The sequence below is a fragment of the Cantharellus anzutake genome (assembly GCF_015039405.1).
Source record: "Cantharellus anzutake strain C23 chromosome Unknown EI90scaffold_72, whole genome shotgun sequence".
NCBI classification, from domain to species: Eukaryota; Fungi; Basidiomycota; class Agaricomycetes; order Cantharellales; family Hydnaceae; genus Cantharellus; species Cantharellus anzutake.
Window position 1 is genome coordinate 340843 of NW_024067022.1, and position 13855 is coordinate 354697.

The 13855-nt window shown below is 47.4% G+C and overlaps 1 protein-coding gene across 1 annotated transcript; it reads left to right on the plus strand.

Moving 5' to 3' along the window:
- Positions 1-12433: 12433 nt before the first annotated feature.
- On the plus strand, positions 12434-12817 carry EI90DRAFT_2854540 (uncharacterized protein; the record flags this gene model as incomplete). The annotated part of the gene is made up of 1 exon (XM_039053762.1): positions 12434-12817. A coding segment is annotated over one exon (384 nt), but the record flags the coding sequence as incomplete, so codon positions are not given.
- Positions 12818-13855: the final 1038 nt, after the last annotated feature.

Genomic DNA, 13855 nt, shown 5'->3' on the forward strand with positions numbered 1-13855 from the left:
TAGTTTCCATGGAGGTTCTCTGGTTGATTTTATAGTCAAATATTGCTCAATTGACCTAGTTCCTTGTTCAATATTCGCTATAGATTTCCCCGAGCATTCCGTCTTGTTGATGCTAAGCTTGAAGTATTTTTATTAATTTTATTTCTTCCAATTTATCGTATGTAGTCGTAAAAGTTCGTAAAAATTCGTAAAATTCAGGTTCTTCTATTTTCTCATTTCTACTTGTCATATGGGGGTTTTTGTGATTTATCTGGCATATTTCCATGATGAGTTTTCATAGGGTGACTGTTATTTCTCCTACAGCAGACATAGATGGGATGGAAGGGTGGAAGAGAGTTGAAGGAGGAGGTAGTCCTAGGATTGTTGGCATCGACCAGAGGCAGCAGAGAGAGATTGGGATGGCTGGTGGAGGTTATAAGAGTCGTCTAGGACTAGGGCAGAGGGAGGCAGAAGATCTGGGATATGACACATTCATACAATAGGGGGGCTCACAGTTGAATAAATTTGCCTAAACTGGATCTCAAGTGAGATTTCTCAAGTGAACCTAAAGTGACAAAAGTGTGTCAAAATTAGATCTAAAGTCACCACTTTAGGTCCTTCCCAACTTGGGGCTCAGGAGCCCCAATTTGCCTAAAGTCACCCATCTAAACTCGGCTTTAAAACTGAGTAAGTCTGCATTAACACTAACTGTACAGTTTGCTACCTAAGTCACCTGTCTGTTCCCTTCACCATGCTGCTGCTCAACATGGATATTATTGTCACTGTTGTCATCAGTGTCTGAACTAGAACTCAAGAGTGAATCCTTAATTTTAGACACTGGCATTGTTGATGGTGACGTGCATGTATTCACAGAGTATGCTGGAGGGCTGCATGTTGTCTTGGCAGATGCAACACAAGGATGAAGGGGGAGGGGCAGCTTCAGCCAAAGTGTCAGAGGCACTAGTTTCACGTTCACTGTTTCCTTTGTTGTCATTAGCCCAATGGATTGTACATTGCACCTATATAAACAACATTGTGCTCTGGCCCGACTTCATGCTCCCGTTTGCCCAAGTCTTCATCAAAAGAACCAGTTCAAAGGCTTGACTCAGTCGGGATGGCAATTGATTCTATGTAACGTGTTCAACGTAAATACAGGTAAATATGCTCTGAGGTTGTTCCTCCAACAGAGCACACTGCGTGTATGGGGAGCTGGCAGTCGGAAGTAGATGGCATTCAGATGTATAGTGATGGCACAACACAGAATGGAATGGACTTATGAGATCCAGGCCCGAGCTACTTTGGATGCACTTTAGAACCGCCCCAACTGTGAGCGCCCTTGAAGTGACCTAAACTCGACCTAAACTCGCTCTAAACTGAGGCCCCACTTGAGGTGGAATTTAGGTCAATTTTGAACCACTTCAGAACCCAGTTTAGCTCCACTTTAATCAACCATGAGGCCCCCTAATGGTACAAACAGGCTGAAGCCGCCTTTAAAAGCGGCAAGGTACACAAAGTCCTTCGTGAAAAAGCAAAGGAAACTGAGAAATATTTCTTGGAACTCCTGAGTATCACAAAACTCACAGAGGATTACAACTCCCCAGAGAACAGGGGAAACATCTCCTGGGAAAGTCTAGGCAAAGCTGCCTATGTAAAGTCCCAGTTCAAACCACTCAGGACTCCTGAGGAATGCACCACAAAAGCTGTGGGGAAGGAAGCGAAAGCTTCCAAACACTGGGAGAGAGACACAAGTCTCCACACTGGACAGATGAGCCAGTGACCATCCTTCCCCATGGGAAGAACGGTAAACTTACCATACTCTACACCTGAGCCAAGTGGCATGGGAACACAACAACCTGATCCCACCCAGGAAGCGCCCACCTCATTGAGTCCACAGCTCGACACCATAGCCCAGGCTACATCATCACATCTGACACAGCAATTGGATGTCCAGATGAACAACCCAGAGGAAAACCCTCCTCCAGGGAAATAACTCTACCCTCGAAGAAAGGGAAAGTGACATGGTAACATGCTATTGAGGTGCCCATGAAAACACCTTCCCCCAACTCAAGGCCCCACACACAATACTGTATGCGAGGTACTGCAAGTAACAATTGTGGAAACTTCTACTCCATCTAACCCACATCCACCACCGCTCGTGTGTAAACACCATTTACACATGACTCCTCACAGCACAAGTGAGGAGGAATACCAAAGATATATAATCTTTGGGTCAAAATCTATTTTCAAAACTCCCTTCTTCTATTTTCCTCCCTTTCCCACAATATCCATGTATTGCCATTTACTTTAGAGTAACAGCCCCACACCCCTTCATTTTTTTTCTTTTCTTCTTCCTCCTTATTTCCCATCCTCTTCCTAAATGTACACATCACCCACTTTAAAGTGGCAATAACAAACTTTCTTTAAAAAATATTTTTCACCTTGAATTCATCTTTTTTTTCTTTCTTCTTCCTAAAACCATGTATGCATTGCACATGCAATGCAAAGGGGGAGAATGTCAGGGCAATAGCCTCAAACCCCGAGTCTGATGTAACAACGGTGTACATAGAGTCACATGGCTAAGCGGCAACTTCCGGTTACTGCTTAACACCATAATTATACACACCATTGTATCACTTACAGTCTGGTGTGCTGAGTGACCCCCTGAGACCTCACACCACCACAGGGAAATGCATTATGCACTGGCAAGTTTGGTGCTGTGTGGGGCTCCTGGACTCGGTCACGGAGGGTCCAGTATACCCACTAAAACCCAAGTGCTATTCAGCCAGTTATCCAGCAGTCTCCCTTCCTCATGAAGGTTTCTGCTCCAGGTATGCAGGACTAGTTTGGCTGGCAGGGCCTTTCAGCCATACTTTTTCCGGTTTGTTAGGGCAATGTCTTGTTGGAGTTTATCATTGAGGCCGGCACAGAGGGCGTTTTTTATTTCAGTTAGTGTGGTTTGTGGGTGGTCAGGGTTGATGACTCTCCAGCATCTGGCCTTCCAGATTTGCCACATGCATTCCAGCATTACAATGCAATACAGTCTTGTTTTGCCCTTTCTCAGGTTACTGTTAGTGTTCTTTATTTTAGTTATCAGGGCAGCCATCATGTGTGAGGTGTCTAAGGCTGGGGGCCATGTGATTTTTCTTCAGTTGCACATTGCCTTGGCTGTAGCCCATGCCCATTCTCTGTGGTTGAGGGGGCACTCAAATAAGATGTGAGCCATCAATTCTGTTTGTTGGCATTGGTCACACTCTCCCTGGTGTTCAAAGCCTGGGATTTTCTTCCAGTATTCACTGATTTTGAGACAGCTGTGGGTCAGCTTCCAGAGGAAGTTCTGGATCTCAGGTGAGGTTTCCTTGCGATAGTTTCCCATATTGTGTCTTGTGTGGGGGGGTCATTACTTAGGCTTGCCAGAGTTGATTGGATTCTGGTGATGTTATTGGCTGTTGTTGTTCTTTGATCAGGTATTTTGGCTAATCTGGATCTGCAGATTAGTCTGGTTGCTGTGGATTGGTTTAGGGCATGTAGGTGGGCTCTGCTTGGTATGTGGGAGGGGGGGGGGAGGTTCTACAGGTGGGAGGTGTTCTGGGGCTAATTGTGCCCCTATTGCGGTGAGGTTGTCCACTTCCTCATTTCCATGGATCCCAGTGTGGCCTTTAAGCTGTTCAAATGAGGTGGGGGTGAGTCTACTTCTCAGGGCGCTTACAGTCAATTTAATAAAGTAGCTGTTCTTGTGTAGGCATAGTCCGTGTCTTCGAGGGTTTCGAGGTTGTTGCAGAGGGAGTTGATACACCATTTTGAGTTGGATTTGATATGGAGGTTGGATGATGGGGGTATGGAGGTGGCAGCATGATGTATGGCAGTATTTCGGCTATGTTATTGGATTGTGAGTAGCAGGGATTGACTCTTTTGCTGGTGTTCCAGGGATCGTTCAGGCCATACCATACTCCAAAGCCGGCTGTGGTGTATGTCTCACCATTTTGGGAGCAGGACCCATCCATGAATGCCACTTTGTTGTGAGGCTGTTGTGGTCGGGGGGTGGGGGGGGGGGGTTCTGCCAAATATTCTGTAGTGGTGGTCAAGTGGGGTGTAGAGTGGGGATGGGGAGAAGATTTTGATGTCTTTTGGGTCCCCAATGGTGTATTGTTTTTTTCTTCAGGGGGGTGGTCCAGTTGGGAGAGGAGGTGTGAGTCACTGTAGGGGTTATAGTGGTAGTCAAGGTTGGTGGTTATTATCGCTGTTTGGTAACAGGCTTCTGGGTTTCTGCACCCAGCTCATCTGTAGGTTGCACACATGGCACATGGGGGGCAGGAACACTTTTTTCTTGTGGGGTTGTGGATTGGGTTTTCTTGGTGGCTGACTTGGGTGATTAGGTCACCAATATGTGTGCACCTGTGAGTCCCTCTTAGGCAGGATGTAGTTTTCAAGCAGTCGTTGATTTGAAGGTTGTCTCCTAGGCCAGGGTGGGCCCAGGCTGGTTGATTGAGCTTGGCATCCAGGTCGATTGTTGGGTTTTCTAGTCTGAGGTTATACTTGGTTCCGACATTTAGGGTGTTGTGGAGTTCATCTGGGATTTTCTTGGTGTGGGATCAGGCATTAAGGAAGGGTTTTTGGGTGAGGATGTCTGTGATGAAGGGGTATGCTGGGTCCTGGGGCAGTTGTTTTTTTGGGAGGGTGGCTATTAGGATTGCTTCAGTGGCATCTGAGGCCAGGGGCCTATTGGGGGTTTTGTCAAGGATTTGATGAGGTGGATTGCCTCATTCCTATCTTGTAAGTTCAAGACATTTTTGCTGCCTTGGGTTTTTGGTTTGTTCAGTTGATTCATGCTGATTGGGGGGGGGGGGGGGCTATTGGAGTTCCATATAAACTCTCGTATTCTTTTGTTCAGGTGTTTTTCAAGGTTTTTCGGCATTCCCTGGGCAAGAGTGTGGAATTGTGTCATTCCACCGATGGTCATTTGGATGATCAGGCATCTACCCTCAATGGATGGGTGGGTTTTATTCCATTGGGTGAGTGATTTTTCTACATTCATTATGATTGAGGGCCAGGGGTTGTTATGGTTGGGTTTGTTCCTGCATTGGGCCCCTAGGTATCTCATTGTTTGTCCATCTTTTAGAATGGTTATTGACTCATCTATGCTTTCGTCACCACAGGGGTTAAGGGTTCTTTCATTATGGACTCTTTCGCAGAATTCTGGCAAGCTGACTGGGAGGATGACAGTTTTCTCTTGGTTGAACTTTGCACCAGATGCGATGCACCAGCGGTTTAGTGTTGAGAATAGGTCATGTAGGTCATCGTCTTTGGAGAGGAAGACAGTGGCATCATCAGCGAAGAGGGATACAATTACTCTTTGTGAGAGGGAGGGGGTATTGATCTCTAGGCCCTTAAGGGAGGGGGATTCTCTGAGGGTGATTGCTAGTGGTTCTATAGCAAAGTTAAATTGGAGGCAGGATAGGGGGTCACCTTGGTGGACCCCTCTGTTATCGGGAATTCTTTGCTGATTATGCCATTGAGGATCACTTTTGTTTTAGCCTTAGAGTAGAGACTTTTGATTGTTAATATAAGTTTGGGTGGGATTCCCATGGTTTCCATGACCTTCCAAAGATAGTCATGTCAGATGCAGTCATATGCTTTCTCCTGGTCAAGGGCAATAATCGCTCCATCCTGGCTAGTCAGTTCACATAGGTCAGTCATGCTGTCATATCCATCCACAGCCATCACCTTCTGCCACCTCCAGTCCTCCCAGATTGCCTCCACTCCTTCGTCACCAACCTCGGAGCCTCTGGTTTCCACAATCCCCTCTGACTCCCCCAATGGTCACCACCCCCTCATTTCAATATATTACCTACACCTCCCTAAGTATGGAGCCCCAAAGGCCTCCAGACAGCTCCGATGTCCGCAAGCACACCCCTGCCTCTGCTGGGCAATTTAGTTGCCTGCCCTGCAAGTCTACCTTTGGGCTGATCCCTCCATTCTGCTTCTGGGTTATAACCTGTTAGTCCATTAAACCCTGTAACCCAAGTTGTTGGTAATACTCAGTCAGCTAACCCATAACTCCATTAGCTCTGCTCCACCCTGCCCCTGCTGTTTACAGGCCTGCCTTCTAGACTCCCTCTGTAACTATATATACCTAACTTGTAGATACGTTACACCTCAGTGATAAAATCGACTAGAGTTTCCCCCCTCTTCTAGAGTTCCTTGCCAGTCAGTAAATTAGGGCATGGACATGTTACTGGGCACACAGGGACATCATCTTTCATCCCAGATCTGGTCTCTGACACATGCAGTTGACGAGGTCGATTTGGTCAAACATCAGCAAACTTGGTAGGGAGCTCTCAGAGCTCTGTGAGCAAATTGAGTCTTTTTGCTGTGCACCCTCTACACATTGGGTGGAGAAAATTAAATGTTTGAATGATTTTATTCTCCTAAGGATGCAGAAGTGCAAAGATAATATGTATATACATTTTTGGAAATGCATATTAAATGGCCAGCATCATTACTTGAAACACTCTATGAGCTCTATGAGCTCAGTGAGCTCATGGAGCTCATGGAGCTTTTTGTTTTTAAATCATGGATAGTCTTCATATCTCCATGAAATCTGCTTAGTTATTTTGGCACCAGTAGTGCAAAGATAATATGGATATATATGTGTGTAAAATGGCCATTGTCATTGCTCTGAAAGCTCTATGAGCTCTATGAGCTCTATGAACTCAGTGGGCTCATAGAGCTCATATACCTTTTGTGTTTACTAAAATCAGCACCTTATTTTTTATTGCTATTTACAAAATTCGAGGAAAACTCTGAAATTCGAAAATTTGCACTTTATCTTTCATCTCATTTCTTGCTCAAAACTCAACCAATTTTGATGATTCTATGTGGATTGGAAAGCACCAAAGTGTGGCAATGTAACCATGCATGTTATGTAGGGTATAAATCAGTTTTAACAAAGTGTTCCAAATGAAGTAAATTGAAAATACCACCCAATAGAGCAAACAAAAAGCTGATGTATTCTTCAGATATCATCCAAGCCTTTGACACCAAATTTCCCATGGTCAAAAAGCCATGGTTATTTGGCTCACTGTCAGGGCCCAGCCCTTGCTCCATGACGGGCCCAGGGGGATCCTCCTAGTTGCTGGGGTATCTAGTCCCAGTCCGAGATCCTCAAACTCACTGAGGGGGCTAAACCTTCTCAACCTCCTCTACAAATGGGAGCCAGGAATTATACAGTTTTCGGCTCTTTGCTGACTTTCCATAAATGGCACCCCCCTGTGGGAACGAGCTGCTCACCCAGAAAGTTCCCACAGTTGTGGCTGTGATGGTTTCTGGGTGAGTAACTCACCCAGAACTTTCCCATGGGTCTGCATGCATGCAGGATTGTGGAATAGTGAGGGGCTGTGCCCTGACACAAAACATGGTGGGAGACTTTTCTAACACTGAAACATACATTGCTACATTGCCCCACTTTGGCACTTTCCAATGCACTCCCTAACTTATCCCAAAATTTCTGATTTTCCCCCTGATTTTTTGGACATGCTCCTTTTTTAGAAAGTCCCCCATTTTCTGAATTTTCCTTAATTTTCCCTGACTTTTTTTCAAGTTTTTAGAAACCCCCCAGTTCCCCCTCATTTTCCTCCCATTTTCCCCTTCATCCCCCCCCTCAATTTCCCCCCCCCCCCCCCCAATTCCCTCTGCAATTCCCCCCATCCCCCCCTTCAATTTTCTCCTCATTCCCCCTCATTCCCCCCTCATTCCCCCTCCATTTCCTCCCCCATTTTCCCCCAATTCCCTCCTCAATTTTCCCCTCATTCCCCCTCATTCCCCCCTCCAAATTTCACCCCATTCCCCCCCTCAATTTCCCCCCATTTCCTCCCTCATCCCCCCAATTCCCTCCTCAATTCCCCCATCCCCCCTTCAATTTTCCCCTCATTGCCCCCTGTCAGGGCACACACCCCGACTAGCCCGGACCCGCTTCCACCCACCCTGCTTCCCACACACGCGCACGCTCCGCATGCTGCATGCTCCAGGCCCGGTTCCTACCCCTTCATGTGACTTCCGGGTATCCCCGGAAGTTTTCCTGATATGGTGGTCACTGTGGGAAGATGAGAAGTTAGCTTCCTTCTCATCTTCTTACCCACAGTAGGCAAGTGTTGTGCCCTGGATAGGGCTGGTTACACCACAGGGCTGTGGACCATAGGGGAGGGTCATGGGGACCCGGGAGTCGTCCCCTGACACCCCCTCCAAATGTCACCCCATTCCCCCCCTCCATTTTCCCCTCATTTTCCCCCTCATTTCCCCCCTCATCCCCCCCTCCAAATTTCCCCATTTCCCCTCATTTTCCCCCCATTTCCCCCCTTTAATTTTCCCCTCATTCCCCCTCCCAATTCCCCCTCATTTTCTCCCTCATCCCCCCCCAATTCCCCCCCATTCCCCCCCTCAATTTTCCCCTCATTTTCCCCCCCATTTCCCCCCCACTCATTTTCCCACTCATTTTCCCGCATTTTCCCTAAGTAATTTCAGATTAACTGCATTTATATCCCTAAATTTGGTCTATATATTGATTGGGCTACATACCCTTGGTGTGTGGTGCTGCATTGGTGCTGAAAGTTAAGCTGAGTTTGTTCAGTCCCTTGTATGGTAGGGACTTGGCTATGGCTAGTCACATGATGCCATAGTCAATGCTTTTAAATTTAAATTTTAATATCGGGTAAATTAAACACTCAGGGAGCTCATATAGATAATAGTCCCCTGCGTGCAAATATAGCTCTATGAGCTCTCAGAGCTTTGACTACTGTCAGGGACAGCTCTGAAAGCAGCAAGGTCCCGGCATGAGGGACTTGATGGGACAGGTGTCGGCTATGCGTAGCGGCGGTCCCATTGCAGGGTGAGCATCCCCAACCACTTAGTCTGAAGTGGGAAGTTGTGTTATCATTAAAAAGGGGGGAAGCTACAGTACTTACCTGAAGTGGGAAGTTGAGAAGAAGGCTGCTTCTTCTGTTCCCACCCCAGGCACTATTATATACATGTGGTCAGGGTCACATGGGGGAGCCATGTCATCTCCACACACAGCCACACCTCTCTGGGTGTCTCCATGGGAGATCCCAGAGGTGTGCCGCTCTGTAGGCGGGAATGCATGTGGTGGGTGTGGTGATCAGGCATTAGGTGTGTAGTGATACATAGAGAAAAGGGAAGTCAACTGTGGAACAGAAATAGAGAGAGAGAAGAAAAGGGAAAGGAGGAATGGGGAGTGATAGCAGGGGAAGCAGAGTAGGGCAGGGTGGTGTGGGGTCAGGTGGGGTGTGCCCTGACACAGAGCTTGGGATGCTCCACACCTCCAGCTCCAGACTCCTGTACCAGAACCCCATTACACCTCCACCTCCAGAACCCCAGTCACATCTCTGCCCCAGACTCCATCTTATCTCCTTGTATTCCTTATTACATTTATTATGTCTAGCCAATATTCCAGACTTTGACTTCTGACTCTGGACCTCTGGAACTTACTCCAGACCCTGCAGTCTCTACTGTATGGTGTCATTTAATCCTCTTGTTGCTTCTTTCTTATTTAGATGGCTGCTTCCTTTCCATATTAGTCAGCTGTCATTCCCCACAACCCACTCCACTCCTTCCCCTCTTGGCCCTGCCCTTTTGGGAAGCACCATAGAGTCCCAACCCTTGACCCTTGGGGTTGTTCCCTCATCCAGTCCCCTTTTGTCTCCTTCCAGTTCCCTTTGTTCCCTTTGGGTTCTATTTGTCCTCTGACTCCACTCCTGTATTATTATATATACACTCTGTACATAGTTTCCTGTACCCCTAGTCTGAAATTGATGACTAGAGAACCAGAATCGACTGGATTGTCCCCCCAAGAGACTCCCCCTTGCTAACCTGAAATTAAGGACCACCTCAGACAACAAACCAGTGGCACAGCGCTCCACTTGAGTCGCTGAGGCCAAGGTCCCTCCTTACTGAGTCCCTTCTCTGCTTCCAGACAATTATGCATTCTATAACATTATGGGTCCAATGATTCAGTGTTAAGAGATCACTGCTGCATGAGGACCACCAATCAGTGTTGGAGGAACCATGTGCTATGGGAGGCTGGACGAGTTTTCATACAGCCACATTCCCACGGTAGTGTGACTACTTGGTCACAACACCTTTTTACTTATTTTGGTCACTTCGGACTTATCCGCGAAGGCCACAAACTACATTCAATCTTTTGAATTAGTTTCCCTTTTCCTCAGTTCTCACGCATTAGCTTGAGACTGAGCTTTAGCACTAGAGCAAGCAGTTATTCCATTAATCAGTTGTTGGGTTGGGTAGAAAAGATGAACACTTTCGAAAGGGATCGTGAACGGAGTGAATGTCACCCAAAAAATGCACAGATGGCCAGCCATTTCACGGGGTTAAGGTTAAAACCTTAAAGAGCGAGGCTTGAGCCAATCAGAGAGCGAACGGTCGTCCGGCTGGACCCAGCCTAATCCTTGCGGGATTACCCGGGTACTTGCAGTTTCCCGTCTGGCGTACCCAACTCCTAGCCCCTTCCGGATGGGGACCTGACGGTGTATTTGGGCTTAGTGAAGGTTACCCCATCGGGGTCCAGGGGTCTTTGCCTGTGTTTTATCCGGATTCTTAGTGGCTCCCCTTGGTTTTATTGAGTTGTGTTATGGTGTTGAGTTTATTGTACTTAGGTGTCATCTCACGCTCGCTAGTTTAACGACGTTGCGGTCGTGCATCGGACATTTTTGTTCATAGCCCCTAGATGAGTATGATGGTGGTCCGTGCCAATCCAGGCTACTTTTGCCCTTTTGCCACGGAACTGCTGGCCCCAGTCGAATATGCCACGTTATCGTCGGTACATAGATATCAACTTCAAGAAACGGCGCCTATTTCCAAGAGGCCAAACACCCCTTTATTGGATCTGCGTCGTGGTCAATGCACGCGCCTTCAAGCTTGCTCGACAGTGATGACTTGTTTCCAAAAAGGGAAACATCTAGTAGCCCTTTGTTCTCCCAATTGAATTTGCATTTGCCGCCGTAAGCCGTGGCTGAGCAGGTCGTCCGGGCTTCCTCCTATCCTCACCTCTTGCCTTGATCTACACTGGTGCTATGGCTCCCAAAAGAAAACCCTCGTCTCAGTATCCCACCCTTGCGCCGTCTTCTGCTGATCCGCAGTCATCACAACCCTCGGGTTCCTCACTTCCCCAGATGCGTTTCACAAGAGCTAGGACAGACCAAGTCCACGATAACACCAGCTATGATCAGCTTGATGGTGCTCATCTTCAGCCTCCCCGGGCCCGATCTACTGCGCGATCCTCCAGCGGATCTAGGGGTTCGGAACGACGGATGTCTTCAGGGCGCCCTATAGCAGGGCTTCTCCACAGAAGCCCCGATCCCAACATATCGAGCACACCGAATCTCGCGGAGTCTGTACCGACTACGCCCCACCCCGCATCTCCGGGTGATTCCAGGCCGTCGTTATCTCGCCCCTCCTTCCCGGATAGTATAGACAATTACAACCGCCACTCGACTTCTACAATACAACCCATTTATGACCCCCGCGCAATCCTCAGTGCACAGGAAAGATACATGGGTATAGATAAGTACACCGGTGCACTGCCTCCTTCCTCGGGGGCACCACCGTCGTCCGCCATCCCTAGAAAAGCAAGGGCTATTAGCGCCACAGTATCTATGCTTCAATCCGCATCCTTCTCTTTCAAAATCTCGCCTGTCCCATATGCCAGCCAGATTCTGGATTTCCTTGTGACGTTGCTCCAAGGTTACGAGGTCTGTGACATTTTGGTCTGGTGGTCAGCGGCTGGAATTGCTCATGTTTCTTCCACCCGAGCAGACCATTGACAGCAATAATAAAAATCTCGAGGGCCTTAATGATGAGGTCCGGAAAGCTTACGCCACCATCTTGCGGCCACTTCAGCTCTGTACGAGCCAAATCCCGCCCGAAGTGGTATTCTTATTCAAACAATTTCATTCGTATGTTGCATTTCCTTCCCTTGGCCATTCATCTGACCTCGAAGCTGTTAACAGTACTCTGGAAGGTCAGGTCAAGCGTATCGAGTCCCTCAAAATACAGAAGCGTATCATGAAATTCATATCGGCCACAACGATAGCTCGGGACATAGGTGATGTGAAGGCGTGTATCAATATGGCAATTATTTCGTTCTCGGTTTGTAAATTTTTCTCTCAAGCATTGAATGTTAGCCAACCAAATCACTCGACAGACGGAGGCAACGACGTTGAACCTCCTTCAGACAAGTCAATTATCGGTGCAATGTATGTCTCTCGGGCTGTGCATGCTTTTGAACTCCCCTGCTCACACACTTTCAGCGGAGCTGTTGAGACTGAAGCCTGCCCCTGCCGAGCACATTCATGTAAAGAGCAAGTCAGAGTGCCTCCCAACCACTCAGGATAAGACACGGGGGTTAATCCTCAATCATTTGAAAGATGCCAAGAATCGATTTGTCTGGTTACGGGGATCTCCTGGGACGGGGAAGACTGCCATAGCCATGAGTGTTGCATCCACCCTCAAAGCACAAGGCACTCTGGCAGCATCCTTTTTTTGGGATAAAAACCAGACCGGATCAGGCCTTGATTCTACTAAACAGTTCCCTTCCACGCTTGCACACCAACTTGCATGCTTCAATGAGGACTTCAAGATGTCACTTGTCAGGTGCCTTCGGCAGCAAGATCTGCAATTGGTCCAGGATCTGCCTCTGGACAAGCAACTGAAATCTCTTGTTATCGAGCCTATGCGTAATCTGACAAAGATACTGCCTTCTGGGAAAGATCGCCCTGTCATTGTCTTAGATGGTTTGGATGAGTGTGGAGATCTAGAAGCACTTGAACATCTGACAGAGCTTGTCCTTATCCTTGAAGAGCTGCCAGCCACATTTTCGGTTTTTGTCAGCTGCCGTCCTGAGTCATTGGTTGTGTCAGCTTGGGATGAAGCTCGGGAACGGGGCCTTGTTATCCCATGTGAAGATATGGATATAATTACAAAGGAGGAGAAACACCACACAATCCGTTGCATGGTGGAGGATGGCCTTCGAGATCGTATCAAGAAGTCTCGGTGGAAACCTTTGGAGAAAGATCTCCATGCATTTACTTTGGCTTGTCGTGAATTGCCTGTTATGGCCTCACTTCGGATTCGTGAAGTTATATTGCGGACACGGCATGGCCGCACCCTGCAGACAGAGTTCCAGTACTTGCTCAGTCTCTCCAATGCACCCACCGATCTCAACTGGGAGTACTTGCGAATACTTCGAAGAGCCTACATGCCTGATTCATCTGCAATGCTTGCTGATGTAGCCAACAAGTATCACCTATTAGTTGGCACAATTATTGTGGCACATACACCCCTGAGTGTATATTCTATGTCACAGCTTTTAGGAATTGCTGAAGATGAGGCCCAAGCCACACTGGAACCAATCAGCTCAATCATTGAACTTCCCTCAGAGAACATGAAGGATGTTAAATTCTATCATGCCACAGCAAAAGAATTCATAATGGGGGATCCAATTGGTAATGAAAATGACAAAGTGTTTTTTATCAATGACATGAAGGGATATTTTCTTGGACCACTACTCCTTCGGATTTTCAATAATTGTTGCAAGAGGAATGAATTTAGGATACCCACCAATCCCCCTCTTGGTGACAAAGAAAAATGGGCAGACACCAATGCCCTCAGTAATCAACCCATTCACATCCGATACATCATTGGCAATGTACTCAAACACCTGGACCCAGCAAAACTCTTTTCCCAACAGTCCAATGACAATGGATTGCAGAAGGAGTTCAATTCTTTCCTTACACAAAACTTCCTTACATTCCTGCACATGCAATTTGGGTCTCTTCACATACCAGCAGGA